The sequence below is a fragment of the Geotrypetes seraphini genome, chromosome 4 (assembly GCF_902459505.1).
Source record: "Geotrypetes seraphini chromosome 4, aGeoSer1.1, whole genome shotgun sequence".
Classification (NCBI taxonomy): Eukaryota; Metazoa; Chordata; class Amphibia; order Gymnophiona; family Dermophiidae; genus Geotrypetes; species Geotrypetes seraphini.
Window position 1 is genome coordinate 65,549,025 of NC_047087.1, and position 17,752 is coordinate 65,566,776.

At 46.3% G+C, this 17,752-nt stretch overlaps 2 protein-coding genes across 3 annotated transcripts in view; one reads left to right on the forward strand and one right to left on the reverse strand.

Annotated features, from left to right (window-relative positions):
• Positions 1-7,062: 7,062 nt before the first annotated feature.
• The window catches only part of MAP3K7CL (MAP3K7 C-terminal like), a 44,229-nt gene continuing 33,539 nt past the window's right edge, over positions 7,063-17,752 (reverse strand). For both annotated transcript variants that reach the window (XM_033940312.1, XM_033940313.1), the window contains exon 5: positions 7,063-7,504. In XM_033940312.1, coding sequence (XP_033796203.1) covers positions 7,318-7,504 — 187 coding nt within the window. In that variant the 3' untranslated portion in view covers positions 7,063-7,317. The remainder of the gene's footprint in view (positions 7,505-17,752) is intronic.
• Positions 9,340-17,752, forward strand: part of CCT8 (chaperonin containing TCP1 subunit 8) — a 114,322-nt gene continuing 105,909 nt past the window's right edge. The window contains exon 1 of the mRNA XM_033940311.1: positions 9,340-9,474. The gene's annotated coding sequence lies outside the window, so the exon portion shown is untranslated. The remainder of the gene's footprint in view (positions 9,475-17,752) is intronic.

The following is a 17,752-nucleotide window of genomic DNA, read 5'->3' on the forward strand; positions in this document are numbered from 1 at the left end:
GCATATTGTTTCTGAAAGGCATCCTTCCTATTCACATGGTTTTTCCTTTTATTTGTCTTGATATAAATCTGATCACATGTATACATAGATGCTATAGGGGTCCCAAGAGGGGTCCCAGATGAATTTAAGGCCCGAGCTTAGGTTAAGGCTGGGTTTGAGTTCCTTATTCCCTTTATTACTATTAATAAGAATGTTGATCGGATTAGTTAAAATTATTATAATCAGCAACGCTTTGTGAACTATTCTAGGGACGCCTTGCAAGGTATTACTGATCAATTAGGCTCCACTTCTCAGATGGTTCTCAAAATCGTTTGGCCCTAGCTAGGATTCTAGCTGAAAAATTCTCCTCAGTATTTTATGCTGTTGTACTTTTCTTTCTGACAATATAGGTCCTCCTATGGACATTCAGAAATTAGCAGACCTCTTTGCTGAGTTCAAATGTAACTCTGATTTATCTAATTCTTGGGATCAGCACTTTAGTTGAATGCATAATCTCTTATTATTTGCACTCTTGTCTTGACTGCTCATGTACTGTGTTATTCGTATTACAGCTCCTAAAAAGACCCCTCCTTGAGAGACATACCTAGAGTATCACTCCCTTCCAGCTCATGCTGTGTATTTGTGACGTCATTTACATGACGTAAGAGGGGAATTGAACGGACACGTATCAGAACTTTAGTAAGTGTCCTTAGGCATATGTTGTTTAAAGATGCAAAGGTAGGCCCTGTTTATCTTTCCCTTCTTTGAAGATGGTATAAGGACATCTATGTTTGTCTTTCTTTCTTTGACATGAATGTTTAAACAGAGTTGTAGTGAAGTGAATTCAATTGTTTTGTTAAGCCGTATTTACAGACAGCTTTAGTTAAGAAGCTCTGCTGGTCAAGGCTTTTTCTGACCCTCTTTGGACTTCAATCTCCAGATAGGAAAAATGCTGATGTGTTTAAAGTTTCATGTGACCTGTATCCATATATGGTTTGTATTTACGTCACATGCCATCACATGCTGGCAAACCTGATTCGTATAAATATGTGAAACTCATAATAAAAGACGGACATGTTTGAAAGATGGTTTCTGGTCTTTAAGATGTGTCCCCAGGTACCTGACTTACATATGACAGAGACGGAGAAAGTATGGGGCAGGAATTGGGACCTGAATCCTTTTCAGTCTCTCCCCCTTTTATTGAGAATCATAACTCCATTTATTACTTAGCTAATGCTCTAAAAGGCTATAATTTCATAATGCATTTACAGTGAGGATTAGGCCAAAGTAATTCATTGTTTACATATTTCATGTGCTTCTCAAAGTTACTATCTCACGTGACATCTGAATACATATAACGGTTAATAATAAAGTGATTCCCAATGTGTACATTTCTGATGTCTCAAATCTTACTATAGCATGTGACAGTCCAAAGGTTATAATGCATGCTTCTAAAGCTCTCTTGATTAGCCTTAAGTCAAGGCCTGCTCAGGCAAAGTCTGATTGTTGCCCATATAAGAGATGCTTAAACAAGATAAGGAATAAGGGTAAATGTGTGTCAGGTTAATATGTGACAGGAAGGGAGAAGAAATGCCTCAGCATTCTGTCACAAGGTGCAAACCTTGGCCTTGCTTAGAATGTATACGTGGCAGGAGGGAGAGGTAATGAGAAACAGGGCCTCAGATCCAAACACAGGCTTAGATCTGTACACAGGGCCTAGGTAAATGTGCCGACATGGCCTGGTTCAGAACCGCCTGTGTGCTGACCTTGCCTGTGTTCTGATGCTCTGGATCAGAACTTATCAGATCTCCATCCCTACATCTGTTTTGGTAGATAACACTCTCATTCTCCCTGTCTTAGCTTGCAACCTCATCATCTCTGTCCTCTTTGCATATCCAATAAACTGCCAAAACTTGTTGCTTCTTTCTATACAATGTCACTAAAATCTGGAGTTTCCTTTTTGAGCACACTGCAAGACCATTATCCATGCCCTCATCATCTCTTGCCTGGATTATTGTAACATACATCTCGCAGGTTTCCCACTAACCCATCTCTCCCCCTTCAATCTGTTAATTCTGCTGCATGCCTCATATTCTGCCAGTGTCGTTATGCTGATATTACCCCTTTCCTCAAATTGCTTCATTGGCTCCCTGTCCACTTCCACATACAGTTCAAACTCCTCTTATTGACCTACAAATGTACTTACTCTTCGGCTCCTCAAAATCTCTCCTCTCTCTCCCTACACCCCACCCTGGGAAATCCGTCCTTCGGGTAAGTCTCTCTTGTCTATACCCTTCTCTGCTGCCAACTCCCAGCTCTGCCCCTTCTGCCTTGCTGTGATGTATGCCTGGAACAATCTGCTTGAATCAGTACGCTAGGCTCCATCATTGGTATTCAAATTCAGGCTCAAAGCCCACTTTTTTGAAGCTGCGTTTAGGTCCTAACACTTCCAATTTGTAATACACTATATCTGTTTCTCATTCTATCTGTAGCCCCTACCCTCTCTACTTCTTCATCCCTTTATATTTCCCTTCATGAGCAGCATATATTGATCTACCCTGTGACTTGTGTGTCTGTCATAATTAGATTGTAAGCTCTTTTGAGCAGGGGCTGTCTCTTGAATCTGGTAGCACTACAAAAATAATAAATAGAAGTGAATTAAAGGAAAAAGCAGTTACAGAAGTGGGATAATTTTAGTGGGCCTGGAACAGACTGGAGCTTAGTTTCATTCCATAGGTTCCTCCGTTGTTTGGAAGAACAGGGGGAGTGAGCTACGCAGTGGTTCCCAACCCTGTCCTGGAGGACCACCAACCAGTTGGATTTTTGGGATAGCCATAACAAATATGCACGAGAAAGATAATGGAGGTGACAGGCATGCAAATCTGTCCCATGCATATTCATTAGGGCTATCCTGAAAACTTGACTAGGACAGGTCCTCTAGGACAGGGTTGGTAACCACTGAGCTAGAGAGTGATTATAGGATGGGGGAGCTGAGAGAAATTAACCCAGAACTTGCTGCCATCCTGGCAATTATTGTAACTAGGTTTAAAAAGATTTGGACAAGTTTCTGAAGGAAAGATTTATGAACCATTATTAAGATAAATTTGAGGAAATCCACTGTTTGAGGATAAGAAGCATGAAAACTGATTTTTACAATCTTGCCAGATATTTGTGACCTAGATTGGCCACTGTAGTAAACAATATACTGGGTTGATGAACCTTTGATCTGACCCAGTATGGCAGTATATGTTCATATGCACCTTCATTATATATGTTCATATGCACCTTCATTAGCTGCAGTGCAGAACGGGTAATGAAGGCCTGAAGATGAATCAAACATTGTGAACAGCTCGTTTCTGTCATGATGGTGAAATTAGTGGGGCAGGTTTGGTTATGACCTGTCAGTCTGTGCAGGCCTTGCTGCCATGATAGGAAAAAGGAGAAAGGAGTCCAGTGGAATCAATTATAAGGAGTACAGAGGCATGCCACTGATGTACTTCTACTCGCTTCTGCTGAAAACCTCTGGAGACCAATAGTGCTTCCCACGAGAAGTAGAGACAGGGATAAAGCAGCAGGGCAAATGTCTCATGATCCCAGAACTCACAGCTGTGTGATTTCATGAAGGAAGGGAGCCAGGCAAGCACAATGCTAGAGATTCTCTGTGGTCGCAAACAGTGGGGGTTTGAGAATTGGGAAGCCAGGCAGCTAGCTGTAGTGCTGTTAATGATAGTGCTAGTGGCCATCTTAGTCAGATTGTGAGGTGAGAGGAGTGCCTTGCTTGCTTGCTGGCTAAGACTGGTAGAAGCAACAGAATTGGTGGCTAGGTGACTTTAAGGCTCACACTCTCCTGCCTCCATACTTAGTCAATTTGGGGAAGGAAACAGGGGAACAGAATATGTCTGGATCAGTTTGGGAAGGGAAGGAAAAAGAGTATGCTTGGGTAATGTTGGGGGAAGAGGGAGAGAAAAGTGTCCTTGTGTCGCTCTGGAGAGAGGGGAAGGTTCTGCTGTGAAATGGAAAGACTGTCTGACTTAAGGCTTGGGCGTTGGGGAGAAAGACGGGATCAGTTCAGATGCAGCAATGTAAAGGGAAGGTTTAGTCAGGATAGGGTGGATAGGCAGGCAAGAGAGATGAAAATGCTCAGTTCATGGGTAGGCAGATTCTGAAGATGGGGAGGATGGAGGGGTGAAACAAATGTTCGGAATATACTCAACATACACTGTACTTATTCACCCCTCTCTTATTCACTACACAACATTGGCAGAAACACAACTACTGGTCATGAAGGGAAATTCACAGTCAATACTGTTGATGAGCCTCAGAGAGTTCTGGACTTGTCCTTCTGTCTACTGAACAAGTCCATCTACTGAGTTTAGCAGTTCCTGCTACTTTTTATATATTTGTTTTACTGGAAAATATATCAATTTTATTTTTAAGGAACATAGCATTAATAAGAAAGGAACGAAAAAAATTGTTTAATAAACCACAAAATACTCAAATACCATTTGCCAGCCATCTCCTTTATAAAACTGTAACCATTCCTCAATGGAACTACTGATTTTGGGGTCCTTTTAGAAAGCTGGTAAAAACTTTAAAAAAAAAAAAAAAGGATGTAGCATGAGGAGGAGATTGTGGTGCAGTGGTTAGAGTTACAGCCTCAGTACCCTGAGGTTGTGGGTTCAAACCCTGTGCTGCTCCTTGTGACCCTGGGCAAGTCACCTAATTCTCCACTGTCCCAGCTACATTAGACAGATTGTGAGCCCACCAGGACAGATGTAAACCGCTTTGAGTGTGGTTGTAAACTAGAAAAAAATCAGTATACAAGTCCCAATTCCTATCTCCCCTCCCCCCCGTGCAATGGCCAGTTTCACTGTGGCTGTAAAAACCCTGATTTTTCTATTTTTCTCATGAATGGCCATGCATTAATGTTGCCATTACCATGTGTCCATTTGTAAAAATTACTGCAAGAGCACTTACCACCTCCTATTTTATAGGTGGTAAGGGCTCCCACATCCTCTGCACTAATCAATTAAAGCACAGTAATGTAGATACTTCCACTATCTGCTCCTAACACACTCCCTTAAAAAAAACAAAAATTAAAAACTATGGGCTCTTTTTACAAAAGCGCGCTAGCGGTTTAACGCGCATAATAGCACGTGCTAAACTGCCGGACGTGCTAGCCGCTACCGCCTCCTCTTGAGCAGGCGGTAGTTTTTGGCCAGCGTGGGGGTTAGCGCGTGATGAAAAATCGTGCACATTGATCCTGCTAGCGCGGCTTTGTAAAAGAGCCCTATATAGTGCACAGTTAGTGCATGCACATTCAGAAACTACTATATGACACTGTAGCATGCTCTATGATAGTCCAAGTTTTGCTGCATTAAACATGTTTGCACTTAACACAGCTTAGTAAAAGGGCCTATGTTAGACTGTTCGATTCTTTACTGAGAATAGGGTAGTATCAGATTGTATAAGGGATTTTTATAATGATGTATTGTGCATGTACATTTTTTTTCTGATGTATTTGATGATTTATTTTTATAATATCTATACTATCAATCCTATTGTAACATACATTGGGTGTGGGCTTTGCCTGCAGCAGAAAGGTGTGACAAATTGATATTACTGCCATTTACCTATAAAATAATGTTAATTTCTCTACTCTTCTTGCAGAAGAGCTCAGAAACAAAATTTATAGTCAATATCCCATTAACAGAACAATAAAATCCTATTTATTTATGATTTTCATGCCCCAATGCTATTTTTCTTTTTCCCTTTTTACATGCCAATTACAATAAATAAGTAAAGCACAAATCATAGTATCATTTGGTGGAAAAAAATCCTCAGCTTCTCCTATTTTCAGACATTTTACAACTTAATAACAGGTCAAATATTTCTGCGACAGTTATTTTTATGTTGCAGTCCTTTGTGCTGTGTAGAACCAATTGGATCAACATTCAAAAATCATATTCAGGGTGTTTTTAAATGCTGCTTCTGATATTTATAACTATTCCATATATTCAGCACCACTCTGCTTCCTCTGTTTTTATTTTTCACTTTAATTTTGATATTGTAAAACTCTCCTGTCTACTTGCTGTATAATGAGTTATAATACACATAAACATAGCAAGTGGTACTGAACATATGTGGAAAGTGGCGACTGCTGATATTCAGTCAGAATCCTTATAATTAGTTTCAATTAAAACAGTCTTTTGGCTGGCCTAAATTTATTCACATAACTATGTAGGCAGTGGTCGAATATCGCCAATTATATGTGGATTTAGGCAGAACACCAGCATTCCCAGCATTATCCAGCTAGTGCCAAGATAGTGCTGCAGTAGTTTTATTTTTAGAGACCATCTGAATAGTGCTGCTTAAAAGGCACATCCAAAAGAAAGGTAATTCTAGAACACACCTAGTAGGAGCCTATTCTAAAATGGGATGTAGGTGCCTACTTTCCTTTATCCCAGGACAAGTAGGCATGATATTCTCACATGTGGGTGACGTCATCTACGGAGCCCCGATGCGGACAGCTTTTTTCAATCAAACTTGATTGAAGATTTAAGTTTGCTCTGCTGCTCCACGCATGTGTGCCTTCCTGCTCCACTAGAGGGCGCATCCCCTCCTCGTGGTCTCCAGTTCACATAACCAGTAAAGAAGCCAACCTTGGGGAGGTGGGCAGGTTGTGAGAATATATGCCTGCTGTCCCTGGATAACACCTGTTACGGTAAGTAATTGTGCTTTATCCCAGGACAAGCAGGCATGATATTCTCACATGTGGGTGACCTCCAAGCTAACTGAAAAGGGATGGAGGGAAGTTGGCAATTTAAGAAAACAGATTTTTGGCACATATGTGCATATGTGCAAAATAGATGCATAATTGTTAATGTGTATCTTATAGAATTGTCCCGATAGCATACCCTTGTGAATATCCAGACAAGTAATTTTTGGTTCATACATGAAACATTTCATGGTATCCCTGAATAAAATAAGTCCAAATAGATTTAGGAAAATGTGCCACTTTTTATTCTCCTCCCCTCCCATCACCACCCCCCCCCCAAAAAAAAAACAAAAAAAAAAAACCCAAAACAAACCTAACAAAAACAATCATGAAAGAAGAAAACCAAGCTGAAAGCACATCAACACATCCTGATATCTCATCAAGCTTGTCTCCTTAGGTTATGGTCCATTTTCCCACATGGCAAGCATTACATTGCAGAGGTGTTACATACAAAGAGCTTACACTGGGAAAAAAGGGACATTTTCAAATCTTAGTGAATTCATGTCCCAGGCAGAACATACAGGGTTTGTGCTCTTGGGACAACATCCTTTGGAATAATGTTAAGATGATCCCTGTCTTTTCTGATACTGAATTCTAAGGTTTTCTAATTGTTCCTTGTATTGGGAATAAGCCAGGCTCAAGCTCTGGTTTTCCTCTGTCAGTTCTTTGTACTCCGGGCCAAGCGTAGCTGCTTTCTCTTCCACATTCTCCTTTTCTGCTTGCTCCAACTTGGCAATCAGTTCCTGTCTGTGGATTTTAAAAATACAAATATTTTAATTTATAAACAGTAAATTTAATATCATTATCACTATTTTTGAGAAATGTAATAATATAATTTTTTTATTGATTTTTGGTTATTTAGGAATTAATCTCAAAAACCAAGGGCTCCTTTTACGAAAGTGCACATTTTCCCTAATTCCTGATCTATCTCAACCTAACTTCCTTATTACTATCAAATAAAAACTAAATGAAAATTTACACGTCTACTCCATTATACCCACCATTCTAACATTATGGATAAAGTCAAGTTTTTAGTGCTTTATGAAAAGACCCTTAGGGGTCCTTTTATCAAGCCGCGCTAGCGGGGTTAGCGTGTCGGACATTTCATCATGCGCTAACCCCCGCAGCCGGCTAAAAAACTAATACCTGCTCAATGCAGGTGTTAGCGGCTAGCACGGCAGGCGGTTTAACACACGGTATTACGCGCGTTAAACCCCTACCTCAGCTTGATAAAAGGACCCCTTAATGATCCAGCAGGCATATGTGCCAAGTTGACAGTCTATGAGCTCTGTTATAAAATTATACTCCACAAGTATACAGTATGTATAAATGATGGGGTTATAATGCTATATACAATCTTTTCCCTGTTCTGAATGCAGCATAAGATCGTATGTCTCAAGAAATTGCTAAAAACACAATTGTTTGTGGACGCCTTTCTCTAACTCTGTGGTTATTTGTTTTAGATTTGAATAATTCTGTATTAAGGAAATTTTGTGGGGAAGACTGACTTATTTGTTTTTGCATTTTATAATATTTGTGTTTGAAACTGTGGATGTAAATATTTTTGTATATTGCTTAGATTTAAGCAATTCATAAATTTTAAAAAAATTAATAAATAAGAGGCTTTGGCCAAACACAGCCCTAATTAGTAAGATGAAAAAGTCTACTGAAGGAAAAACAGAATAATTAAATATAGTTTTAGACTGGTCCAGGAGCAATAATAATATCCAGAAGACCCAGGTTTAATTCTAGATGCTGCTTGTGCAGGGATAATTATGCTGCGTTCAACCATCAAAGAAAGGGATAAAGGGAGGAAGTCCCATTAATTATAGAAAAGTGACAGCTACTGGTTGACTAACACATATGTCTTACCAAGGATGCCTTACAGACTTTACAAAAACCATAGGCTCTGGTAAAATAATGTATAAGTAGAGAATGAGAGAGGGTAAAACACTAGACAGATAGGGGCTCATAATCGAAAGAGAAAAACGTCCAAAAACCTGCCTAAGTCGGCACTTGGACAATCATAAACGAAAGACGTCCAAATGCCGATAATCAAACCAGGTTTTGGATGTATTTCTAAACGACTTAGGCCTTCATAGTGTCACTGAATGACCATAGCTAAACGGGGCATGTCAGGAGGAGTGTCGAGGGCGGGATTTGGGTGGAACATAGGCAGGCTTAGACTTAGTCTACTGCATGTTGTCACACCCCTAGCCTTAAAGCTCGGTTTGTGCCAGGCAGGGGTTTGTCTAAACCTATTACAACTGTCAGAAGAGCTGATCAATGTAGCAAGGCAGAGGGGAAGAGTAGGGAAGATGGTGCATTTCCCTTTAAATCTCAGGTAGCTGAGCTCCAGGGTGTGAAAGATGCTGAATGTAACAGCCTGGAACAGCCTGAGAACACTCCCTCCTCCCCTACCAACTCTCAGCTGCAGAAGCTGATTGCTGCTCCTGAGAGAGTTAGGAAAAAGCTGCAGGCTGGCCCTCCCCCTCAGAGAACTGGGCGTGCCCGGCTGAACGTAATAGAAGCTGCTCTGAGGGGAAGGAAGTCAGTCTGCCCTGAGCCTGCTCAGGAAGGAGGTATCCAGGACAATGCTCCTGATCCTCACAGCTCTGCTGATGTGGAAATGCTAGAGTTTGATACTGACCCTGAGACTAACCAGCCAGCAGAGCTTGAATTTATGGATTGCCAGGAATCTGCAGTTTGTCCTGAAGGTATGCCTATGGAAGAATAATAGGATACATGTTTGTGAAACTTTTGGGTTTTTTCTTCCAGCTCAGGTGAGCAAATTGTTGGGACTGCTTCACAGCAGCTGTGTGCAGTTGAGGGAAGAAAGAGAGCAGGGCTGCACTTCTCCCTTTAGGGGAACTTTTGAAAAGAAAAAACGTTTTCTTTAATTGAAGAAATCTGCTCTGTTAAGTTTACTTTTGTGTTTGAATGCTGAAGAATGAGGAAGTAAGTCTGGGGAGAATCCACTGTACAACTGGATGGGTTTGTGGGGCCATTTGGGCATTCTGTGTTAACAGATATTTTGGTGGATTCGCTTACTCCCCTCCCCCACCAACTCCTTTGGAGCTGGCTGGGGCCAAGCCTATTTTACTCTCAGGCTTGGACACAGCACTACAGGCAGTGCTAATAGCAACCTTGCTAACTGCCTCTCTGTTTGAAGATAACAGTATTGTTTTGAAGATTTATCTTGGACACTGATGACAAACGTTTTTGGAAAGTGTTTTGGTTACTTACCTGGATGGAGATGAGTGCTGAGACATAGTGTTTTTTCATCAGCTCTGGTTTTGTTTTGGGGAACTTGTATTGGTGACTTGGAGTCCAGACTGAAGGGAAGTTGGCTCCCAATATAAGCCCACAATAAAAGTGACTTGTAGCATGAACTATAAAACTGACTCTTTTGAATTTCTGTTTTCATGCTTTACCAATGAACATTGAGACCAGCAGGACTTCCAACTTTATGGAAGCACGTCGGCGTGAGTATTTGTGTGCTTGAACCGGAGCCTACTATATCCACAGGCGCCGGCTCGTCCACAATGTATAACCAAAAGTTATACAGTACAAAATCGACGGAACTTGGACATTGTGACTTAGACCATTTAAAACATGGTCTAAGTCACAAAAACCCACCTAAAGTCACCAGATAAGCACTGTGAACACATAATACAGACCCCCACACACTACCCCAGTGATCACTGACCCCCCCCAATCCCATAAAAATTGTAATCACATCTTTAAAATTCAGCCTACAGAACATCACCTGGAAGCCTGGCATAGGAAAGCCTAGTCGTCCTCCTCAGAAGTGGCTTAAGTCGTCTTGGGGGTGGGTTAGGGACCCATGGAGAGGAGGCCCCATGCCCATAAGCCCCTATAATCACTGCATTGTTACTGAAACATGTGCACTCTCCTATACATCCCCCAAACCCTTTTGTACTGGCATATAAGTGGCTCCTGCAGCCATAAGGGCTATTAGGGTGGTAGATAAGTGGGTCTAGGGGATTCTGGAAGTAGTTTTGGGGGGGCTCATCGTGACCTATAAGGGAGCTGTAGTGAGATGATGACATGGCATCCTTTTTGTGAAGTTCAAAGCAGTGCCCTGTAAGGTACCCCACTATTTAGGTGCCATGTCTAGGTGTTCAGTCCATCACTTTGCAGACCCCTCCCACGTCCAACAGGGCTTGTTCTAGCATTTTTGACTTGGACGAAAAGTTGGACGAAAATGTGGTATAAAGATGGATGATTTAGCGACTTGGACGATCAGATCGGCAGGACGTATACTTAGACGATTTTCAAAAGGGAAAAATATTTGGATGTATTTTTTGAAAATATGTCCTAAGCTGTTTTTACTTTGGACAACTTGCAACTTAGACAAAAATGGACTTAAATGTTCCTTTCGATTATGCCCCTCATACTGTATAATAAAGAATAAGAAGAAGGCCCCCCCCCCCCAGGGGATACTGATTCGCCTGCTTTCTGCCTCAATGAGTACGGGTAAGTTGAACTTCTTGTTTATTTGTCCAGGCTTAGCAAGAATATCATCCGTGACTAACACGTTCTTCACTCCATGAGGTTTATTGGTTATATACCCCCCACAAGAATACCATCCATGGCTATTGTGTTCTTCACTCCAGGGGGTTTATCAATTATATGACCCACACTGTTAATGCAGGCTGTGTTCTTGTGGTTCAGTTGTTCAATTGTTTAATTCTATTTGCCAAATGTTTAATTATTTGTTGTGATGTTTAATAATATGAGCAGATTATACATGTTTCTCGTTGAGTCTTCCCGTACCCTTCCCTCTTCTGTGTCCTCTACAAGAATGACTAACTGCTTTGTTACACACTGAGGAATTGAAGAGCAGTTCAGAGGTAATAATAATAATAACAGCGTATATACCGCAATATCGTTAAGTTCTATGCGGTGTTAAATAGACTAACATGACATCAAATCCACCAATCTACCTCCTTCAGTTTAAACAACTATCCAGTCTGTACTTCCCAATCAAAGGTATACCAAACGTATGTTGAACTAGATTCAATGTGTGTGTGTAAATTTAGGGTGAACCGAAGACCAAGTGGCAGCCTTACAGATGTCCTCCACAGGCATAGACCGGAGGAAAGCAACAGAAGCTGCCATAGTCCGGACCCTATGCCCCGTGACTCGACCATGGAGCGTGAGACCAGCCTGAGCGTAGCAAAAAGAAATACAAGCAGCCAACCAGTTGGACAAGGTGCGCTTGGAGACGGGACGTCCCAACCGATTAGGGTCAAAGGTCAAGAACAATTGAGGTACCGACCGATGAGACTGAGTACGTTGAAGATAAAAAGCCAACGCCCTCTTACAGTCAAGAGAGTGAAGCGCCACTTCGCCAGGATGAGAGTGGGGCTTCGGAAAAAACACTGGAAGAACAATGGACTGATTGAGGTGGAAATCAGACACAACCTTAGGTAAAAATTTAGGATGGGTGCGGAGAACCACCTTGTCATGATGGAACACAGTAAAAGGCGGGTCCGCAACCAAAGCCTGCAGCTCACTAATCCGCCGAGCAGAAGTGAGCGCAAGTAGAAACATCACCTTCCAAGTGAGGAACTTGAGATGAGATTTGTCCATAGGCTCAAACGGAGGCTTCATCAGTTGAGCCAGAACCACGTTGAGATCCCAAACCACAGGAGGAGGCTTAATAGGAGGATGGACGTTCAAAAGACCCCTCATGAAACGAGCAACCAGAGGATGAAGGGAGAGAGACCTACCCTCGAGATGCCGATGGGAAGCAGCAATAGCACTGAGATGCACCCGAATGGAAGTCGTCTTCAGACCAGACTGAGATAAATGAAGCAAATATTCCAGGACCGAAGCCACCGGAACCGAGCTTGGATCCAGATGATGCGAGGAACACCAGGATGAAAATCTGGTCCACTTCTGGGAATAGCAAAGCCGAGTCGAGACCTTGCGCGAAGCTTCCAAAACCTCCCTGACAGACTGAGAAATAGGAACCTCAGTCAAGGGGAAAGGAACCAAGCCGTCAGATGTAAGGACTGAAGATTGGGATGCAACAGCGAACCCCGACTCTGAGACAGCAGAGAGGGAAAAACCGGCAGAAGCAGAGGCTCCCTGACACTGAGTTGGAGGAGCAGGGAGAACCAGGGTTGACGAGGCCGACGAGGTGCAATGAGAATCAAAGTGGCTCTGGTCGATTTGAGATGTACCAACGTTCTCAAGATCAGAGGAAACGCATAAAGGAACCTCCCTTCCCAGTCGAGAAGAAAGGCATCGGCCTCGAGACGATCTGGGGAGTACATCCGAGAACAATAGAGAGGGAGCTTGTGAGTCTCCGGAGAGGCAAGCAGATCCACCTGAGGAGTCCCCCAACGGTCTCATGCAGGACTCGTGAGTTGAGCGACCATTCGTGCGGCTGTAGGAGGCGACTGAGTTTGTCCGCCAGACAGTTCCACTCTCCCTGAATATAAACCGCCCGAAGGAAGATGTTCTGAGAGACCGCCCACTCCCAGAGGTGAAGGGCCTCCTGGCACAGAGACCAAGAGCCCGCCCCCCCTTGCTTGTTCACATAGTATATTGCCACCTGGTTGTCCGTCCGCACTAGGACTACCTGATCGTGCAGCAGTTGGCAGAAAGCTCGAGCAGCCAGAAAAATGGCGTGAAGCTCCAAGACATTGATGTGACAAAGACGGTCCTCCGCCGACCACAGTCCTTGAGTCCGCAGACCGTCGAGATGAGCCCCCCCAAGCGTACTCTGAAGAGTCCGTGGTCAGGACCTTGCGATGCGGAGGGGCGAGAAAGAGCAAACCCCTGGAAAGATTGGAAGAGTTGGTCCACCAACGGAGCGAGCGTCTCAAGGAGGGAGTCACTGTCACAGGGGAGGAGACCAGGTCCCGGTCCTGACGCCATTGTGAGGCCAACGTCCACTGAGGAAGCCTCAGGTGCAAGCGGGCAAACGGCGTGACATGAACTGTAGATGCCATGTGGCCCAGCAGAATCATCAGGCGCTGCGCCGATACTGAGGGCAGCAGCGATATCTGGCGACTGAGGTGGAGAAGGGCCTCCAACCGCGGAGGAGGGAGGAACGAACGGAGGCGAACCGTGTCCAGCACGGCCCCGATGAACTGAAGGGATTGAGCAGGGCACAATTGAGACTTGGGAAAGTTCACTTTGAACCCCAGACGCTGAAGGAAGATGATAGTCTGTCGGGTCGCTAAGATAACCCCCTCCCTGGAAGGAGCTTTGATCAGCCAATCGTCCAGGTAGGGAAAGACCTGCAGACCCTGGGATCGCAGGGCCGCCGCGACTACCACCATACACTTCATGAAGACTCGAGGGGACGAAGCCAAGCCAAAGGGGAGGACCCGGTATTGAAGGTGCAACTCCCCCACCTGGAATCGTAGAAACTTGCGGAAGGCGGGATGCACCGGAACATGGGTATAAGCTTCCTTTAGGTCCAGGGAGCACATCCAGTCCCCTTCGTCCAGCAGCGGGTACAGGACCGGCAGAGATAGCATACGGAACTTCTCCTGGACAAGGAACTTGTTGAGCCTCCGGAGGTCCAAAATGGGGCGTAAGTCCCCGGTCTTTTTCGGGACCAGAAAATAGCGGGAGTAAAAACCCTTCCCCTGCTGGTCGGGGGGCACCCGCTCCACAGCCCGGAGACCCAACAAGGCCCTGGCCTCCGAAAGGAGCAGGGGGAGCTGCGACCTGTTTGAAGGACATGCACCGGGTGGACTGTCCGGCGGGATTTCCCTGAAGTTGAGGGAGTAACCCTCCGAGACGACTCGGAGCACCCAAGCATCGGAGGTGATGAGAGTCCAGGCAGGATGAAATGCCCTCAACCGATCCCCGATGGGTAGCGGGGTCGACGACACGCACAGGGGGCCCGCCCCCATCCGCTCAGAGCGTCAAAAAGACGGCGCCGGCTTGGACGCCCCTTGCGCCTGAGGGTTCTGTTGTGGAGCCCTGGCCTGCTGAGGGGGCTGCCTGGGCGGAGGCCTGGAGAAAGCCGGCGTGGACTTCTGCGGATAACGCCGCGGTGGAGGCCGGTACGGCTTTGGAGCCGACGACTTCGCCTTGGGGCGGACCAGGGAGGCGAAGGAGCGCTCATGTTTGGAAAGGCGTTTAGTAGCCGCCTCTAGGGACTCATCGAAGAGCTCCGAGCCCACGCAGGGCAAATTTGCCAGGCGCTCCTGCAGATTGGGGTTCATATCTACAATGCGCAACCACGCTAGGCGGCACATCGCCACCGCGAACACGGAGACCCTTGATGTTAATTCGAAAGCGTCGTAGACGGCATGGAAAAGGAAAAGGCGCAGCTGGGACAGAGAATCCATGAGCTTGCCGAAGTCCCCTTTATGCGAGTCGGGCATGACCCCGTGATAACGGGGCATGGACTTGACCAGATGGCGTAGGTACGAAGAGATTGTAAATGCGTAGTTAAGCACCCTATTCGCCATCATGGAATTTTGGTAGAGGCGGCGCCCAAACTTATCCAGGGTACGCCCCTCACGCCCGGGCGGAACCGCTGCGGACACTCGAGAAGGCTGGGATTTCTTCAGTGACGACTCGACAAGCAAAGACTGGTGGGACAACTGAGTCTTCTCGAAACCCTTACAGGGGACCGTGCGGTATTTCGATTCCATCTTTGAGGGGACAGCCGTTACCGCATAAGGGGAATCCAAATTCCGCAAGAAGGTCTGTTGCAGGACCTTGTTTAAGGGCAGGCGTGGAGATTCCCGCGGAGGAGAGGGTAAATCCTGTTCCTCCAAAAATTATTTGGAATACTGGGACCCCGTCAAAAGGTCCGGGTCCAAAGCCTTCCCCATATCCACCACAAACCTTGAAAACGAGGAGGGCCTCGAGGGAGGGGAAGGGGAGCGAGAGGCCCGCGCCGCCGAGAAGGACGGAGAAACCTCACGTGAGTATCTGGCCTCACGACCCGTGCCAGCCTCCGACCCCCACGAAGCCGCCCCGAGGGACCGCGTTGGGGTCGGAGACCTCCGAAGTCCCGAGGAACCCCTCGGGGAAGTCCCCGGGGTACGGGGTACCGAAGCCTTCCTCCTTCTCGGGGAGGAATCCCTCGATCCCTTCCCCGCAGGGGAACGGAACAGCCGCGGATTAGTCAGGCTGAGTTCCGAAACCTTCAGAGCCTCTGCCTCCCGGGTTGGCGAGGAACGACCGCGCCTCCGAGGCGACCCACGAGGGCGCTTGGACTTACGGGAACGGCGTTTCGCCCGAGGCCGACCCGAGGGCGAGGACCCACGGGAGGACCCCGTCAAGGACTCGGAAGAAGAAATCCTGCGAACCCGGCGCACCTTGTCCCGAGGTCGCACGCTCCGCACAGGCTGGTCAATAGCCGAGGCCGAGGCCGAGGCAGGAACAACCACCGGGACCGAGGCCGGAGCCGGGGTCGCGGTCGGGGCCGAGGACGGCTGCACGTGGGCCAGGGCACAGGACAGCTCCAAGGAGATAAGCGCTTGGAGCATGTCCTGAAACAAGGGGAATGGCCATCATGGACGGCATGTCTGGTGCCGGCGGGTGCTCCCTCGAGGGCGACCTCGGCAATGAGTATTCCCGATTTCGAAGCCCGGGGCGGGGCTGAGGACGACCCACCCGCCCCCGTCGAGGAGCCCGAGGACGGCTTCTTAGAGGACCCTGGAGTAGAGGAAGGAAGCGGGGACTTACTCGGGGCCGACTTCGGCGTCGAGGACGCAGGCTTCGAAGAGGAAGGCACCCGCGGCGAGGTCGAGGTTGCTGAGGCCGAGGTCAAAGCCGGGGCCGAGGCCAAGGCCGACGTCGAGGCCTTCCCCGCCGCGGGTTCTACAATGAAGAGCTCCGCCATGCGGGTGCGCCGGCGGCGGAGCGCTCGAGGTTGAAAAGTGGAGCACCTAGTGCAAGAGTCCGTCGGGTGATCCGCACCCAGGCAGACAAGGCACCACCGGTGGAGATCGGTGATGGAAAGCAACTGATCGCACCGGGTGCACTTTTTAAAGCCCAACAAGGGTCGGGACATGAACGAAAAACAAGGCCGCAAACGAACGAGGTCCCGCGGCCGCGGCTACCGGGAGCCCCCGGAGCCTGGAACGAAAACTTTTTTTTTTTTTTCCCGACGGATTTCAACTACGCGATCAAAGCAAAAACAAAAAAAAGCACAGCGACTAAGAAATAAACCCCAGCCGCGGTGACAGAAGGCAATATAGCACGGAGCAAAAACTCAACAGGGCTTCTGGCTCCGTGGAAGAAACAGAACTGAGGACCACGAGGTGGGGATGCGCCCTCTAGTGGAGGGAGAAGGCATGCACATGCGTGGTGCAGCATAGCAAGCTTAAAACTTCAATCAAGTTTGCTTGAAAAGCTGTCCGCGTTGGGGCTCTGTAGGTGACGTCATCCACATGTGAGAATATGCTGCCTGCTTGTCCTGGGATAAAGACACTATTCACCCTCTCCAAGGTAGGGAGAACGAGAAGGCACTAAGTTGAAAGGGGATAGATTCCGTACAAACGTAAGGAAGTTCTTCTTCACCCAGAGAGTGGTAGAAAGCTGGAACGCTCTTCCAGAGGCTGTTATAGGGGAAAACACCCTCCAAGGATTCAAGATAAAGTTAGACAAGTTCCTTCTGAACAAGAACATGCGCTGGTAGGGCTAGTCTCAGTTAGGGTGCTGGTCTTAGACCAGAGGGCTGCCGCGTGAGCGGATTGCTAGGCATGATGGACCACTGGTCTGATCCAGCAGTGGCAATTCTTATGTTCTTAGGGCAGACGCTGGATGGAAGAGAGTGAAAAGGCAATGAAAGCAGAAACCAGAGACGACAAAAGGTAGAAAAAAATAATTTTATTTCTATCTTGTGATTCAAATATATCAGATTTGAAATATGTATCTTGCTAGACATAACTGGGGAGTGCAAAGCCCAGGCAGTGTGTCTCTTTAGCTTCCAGCTGGCTTAGGTCTCTCTCTGACCAGGGGGCAGTTGCCCTAGTTCCACTC